Source organism: Onychomys torridus, chromosome 1 (genome assembly GCF_903995425.1).
Source record: "Onychomys torridus chromosome 1, mOncTor1.1, whole genome shotgun sequence".
Taxonomy (NCBI): Eukaryota; Metazoa; Chordata; class Mammalia; order Rodentia; family Cricetidae; genus Onychomys; species Onychomys torridus.
Window position 1 is genome coordinate 104,359,823 of NC_050443.1, and position 4,380 is coordinate 104,364,202.

The 4,380-nt window shown below is 44.4% G+C and overlaps 1 protein-coding gene across 1 annotated transcript in view; it reads left to right on the forward strand.

Annotated features, from left to right (window-relative positions):
* The window catches only part of LOC118577321 (ataxin-2-like protein), a gene marked incomplete at its 5' end in the record, with an annotated part of 7,223 nt that extends 7,119 nt beyond the window's left edge, over window positions 1-104 (forward strand). Inside the window, one exon of the mRNA XM_036177470.1 lies at window positions 65-104. Coding sequence (XP_036033363.1) covers window positions 65-104 — 40 coding nt within the window. The remainder of the gene's footprint in view (window positions 1-64) is intronic.
* Window positions 105-4,380: the final 4,276 nt, after the last annotated feature.

Here is a 4,380-nt window from a genome sequence, read left to right on the forward strand (position 1 = left end):
CAGAAAACCCAAAACACTAAAAGTCTTCACTCCCACAAACTTAGAGTAGCTGTGTTTTCTAAAGCTCAGACTATAGCTCCAACAGCATTGTGAACATCAACTAATGTCCCACAGACTTCTGCATTTCACAATGCACTTAGTGACGCACTCCTGTGGACACGCTCCTGTCTGAATTCCCACGGGAAGTTATTAAACTGCAAGGTAGAAGTGTCGTGGAGATCCAATATCAAATAAATGATCCAATAAAAATCTTTAGATTCTGGGCTAGAGAGATGGCTCAGTGGTTAAGAGTACTGACTATTCTTCCAGAGGTCTCAGGTTCAATTCCCAGCACCCACATGGCAGCTCACAACTGTCTGTAACTCCAGTTCCAGGGGATCCCACACCCATGGCAAAACACCAATGCACATGAAAGAAGATCTTTAGATGCCCTCAGTGTTCAGAAGTACACAAATGTGTAGGCTGTTGTCCGGATCTAACAACACCTGCCTGCAGAGCTGAGCACTGACCACCTACCGGAGGCAAACCCCAAGGCATGTCTGTGAGGGAGTATCTACATTGGGTTAACAGAAGGGGGTCCTGGACTGGCTGAAGAAGAGAGACTCTAGGGTCTGCAGAGATGGCTCTGCAGTTAAGAGCACTGGCTGCTCTTCAAAGGACTAGCTTTGATTCCCAAGCCCCCCATGGTGGCTCACAGCCATCTCTAACACCAGATCCAGGGAACTTAATGCCCTCTTCTGGCCTCATCAGGCATGCACACGTGTGAAACACAGATGTACATGCAGGCAAAACACCTATTCACATAAAATAGAATACAAAAAACCATTTTTTTTTTCAGAAGAAAGCAATGCCAGGTGTAGTGGTGCACACCTTTAATCCCAGCACTTGAGAGTCAGAGGCAGGTGAATCTCTGTGTTCGAGGCCAGCCTGGACTATAGAGAAAGTTCCAGGGCAGCCAGGACTAAACAGAGAAACCCTGTCAAGCGGGGGTGGGGGGGGTGGAAAGAGAAGCAGCTGGTTGTGGTGACACCCACCTTTAATCCTTGTGCTCAGGAGGCAGAGGCAAGTCTTAATAATAATAAACCAAGTGGTAGTGATACATGCCTTTAATCACAGCACTCAAGAGGCAGAGACAGGCAATCTCTGAGTTCGAGGCCATCCTAGTCTACAGTGTGAGTTCCAGGACAGCCAGGGCTACAAAGATAAAGCCTTGTCTCAAAAAGCAAAGCAAGGGGCTGGAGAGATGGCTCAGAGGTTAAGAGCACTGACTGCTCTTCCAGAGGTCCTGAGTTCAATTCCCAGCACCCACATGGTGGCTCACAACCATCTGTAATGAGATCTGGCGCCCTCTTCTGTGCACATAATAAATAAATAAATCTTTAAAAAAAAAGCAAAACAAATGATGATGATGATGATGGTGATGATGGTGATGATGGTGATGATGGTGATGATGGTGATGATGATGGTGATGATGGTGATGATGGTGATGATGATGGTGGTGGTGATGATGGTGGTGATGGTGATGATGGTGGTGATGGTGATGATGGTGGTGATGGTGATGATGATGGTGATGATGGTGATGATGGTGATGATGGTGATGATGGTGATGATGATGATGGTGGTGATGATGGTGATGATGGTGATGATGGTGATGATGGTGATGATGGTGATGATGATGGTGGTGATGGTGATGATGATGGTGATGGTGATGGTGATGATGGTGATGGTGATGATGATGATGGTGATGATGATGGTGATGATGATGATGATGATGGTGGTGATGATGATGATGATGGTGATGATGATGGTGATGATGGTGGTGATGGTAGTGATGGTGATGATGATGGTGATGGTGATGATGATGATGATGGTGATGATGATGATGATGATGGTGATGATGGTGGTGATGATGATGATGGTGATGGTGATGATGGTGATGATGATGATGATGATGATGGTGGTGATGGTAATGATGATGGTGATGATGGTGGTGGTGATGATGATGATGATGGTGATGATGGTGATGATGGTGGTGATGGTGATGATGGTGATGATGGTGGTGATGGTGATGATGATGATGATGGTGATGATGGTGGTGATGATGATGATGGTGGTGATGGTGGTGATGGTGATGGTGATGATGGTGGTGATGGTGGTGATGGTGATGATGGTGATGATGGTGATGATGATGATGATGATGATGATGGTGGTGATGGTGATGATGATGGTGATGATGGTGGTGGTGATGATGATGATGATGGTGACAGAAAAGAAAGTAAGTAAAAGGGGTGGGGCAGGAGAGAGGACTCAGTGATTAGGAGCACTTGATGCTCTTTTAGAGAACTTGCATTGGGTTCCCAGTACCAGATCAGGCAGCTCACGACTTCCTGTAACTCACATATTCAAATGAAAATAGCCTCGATGCTCACTTCCCAGTAAACTTCAGATTTCTCATCTGAAATCTAGTAAGAACTGTCTTTACTGTCTACATTTCCATCAGCAGTCAATTGTGGAATATTTTTAAGATTGATGTATTTGTTTTGTATACAGTGTTCTGTCTGCATGCATGCCAGCACACCAGAAGACGGCACCAGATCTCATTACAGATGGTCGTGAGCCACCATGTGGTTGCTGGGAATTGAACTCAGGACCTCTGGAAGAGCAGCCGGTGCTCTTGACCTCTGAGCCATCTCTCCAGTCCGTGGAATATTATTTTAACTATGTAAAGATGTGTTTGTTACATTTGTTTATGCTGTGGCATGTTACTTTAACTGTGTACAGGTGTGTTACGTTTGTTTGTGTTGCATTTGTTTAACTATGTAAAGATGTGTTGCATTTGTTTCCCCTTGCCTGCCTAAGGCACCTGATTGGTCAAATAAAAAGCTGACCGGTCAATAGCTAGGCAGGAAAGGGATATATATATATAGGTGGGACTGGTAGGCAGAGAAAATAAGAAGGAGGAGAAAGCTTGGCTCAAGAGAAAAAGGAGAGACGAGCAGCAGCCACCAGCCAGACACAAGAAATAGTGAAAGTAGTATGTACAGAAGGAAAGAAGGGTAAAAGGCCGAGGCAAAACACAGATGAGGAGAAACAAGTTATAAGAGCTACCAAGAAATGAGCCTAAGCTAAGGGTGAGCATTCATAACTAATAAGAAGTCTCCATGTCATGATTTGGGAGCTGGTTGGTGGCCCAAGAAAAAGCCTGCTACAGCAGTCTGATCTTTGACACTTCTACCAAAACGGCCTATGTAGCTCTCTTACAATAGCCTAGAGTCTTTCTATCCCATAGCTCCAAGTTCTTCCACATTCCTCCCACAAACCAGTTTCAAAGCCCCATGAACCACACAGTCATTATCACAAATAAACTACTTCTATGTACCAGTTTTCTGTATTAGTCACTTTTCCTGTCCCTGTGACCAAATAACAGATAAAGTAACCTAAAGGAGAAAGGATTTGACTCATGGCTTGGAAGGATACGGTCCCTCATAACCCGGAAGGCATGCGCACGCAGGCAGCTCCATGGTGGCAGGAGCATATGCAGGTGGTTATGCCAAACCTGTCACCACGATGCAGCCTCCGGGCAGGAAGTAGGGCTGAGTTAGAAAACTTCAAGGATGCTGGGTGTGGTCGTGCATGCCTTTTTAAATTGCAGCACCCCAGAGGCAGAGGTGGCAATCTCTCTTTTTAGATTTTTTTTCCACCATAATACTTTTATTATTTGGGAGTTTCACATTATGCATCCCACTGTACTTCCCTGGCCTCCCATACCCACCTCCACCACCCCTGTGACCTCCCCCCTCCAAGAAAAAGAAGAAAGATATAAAAGAAAAAAAAAAAAGGAAAAAATAAAACAAGTCCAATTTCTGTTGTTCATATACTCATTGGAGCATGGCTAAATCCCAGTGGGCAATGCCCTAAAGAAAACTGAGTCCAGTCCTTCCCCACCTGTACCCCCATCGGAAGCCATCAATTGTGGAGAGATACACTTCAGCATCCTTATCACAATTTTGGGTTTTTTGTTTGTTTGTTTGTTTGTTTGTTTTGGTCCTTTTGTTTTTGTTTTTTTGTTTTGTTTTGTTTGTTTTTTTGAGACCCTGTTTCTCTGTGTAGCCCAGGCTGTCCTGGAATTCTCTGTAGACCAACCTCGCTGGCCTCGAACTCTGAGATCTGCTTGCCTCTGTCTCCCGAGTGCTGGAAATGCTTGCACGATTACTGCCTGGTAGATATGCACATCTTCTTAAGCTAGGCAAATGAAAACTTAGGTCAGATCAAACTTAGGAAGTTAGCTTTGAAATGCAAAATTTATCTACCTTAGATTTAGGCATGGCTTATGAGTTGAGGAGTAATAGCTCTTAATATTTAAATTAACTTTTAAAAAAT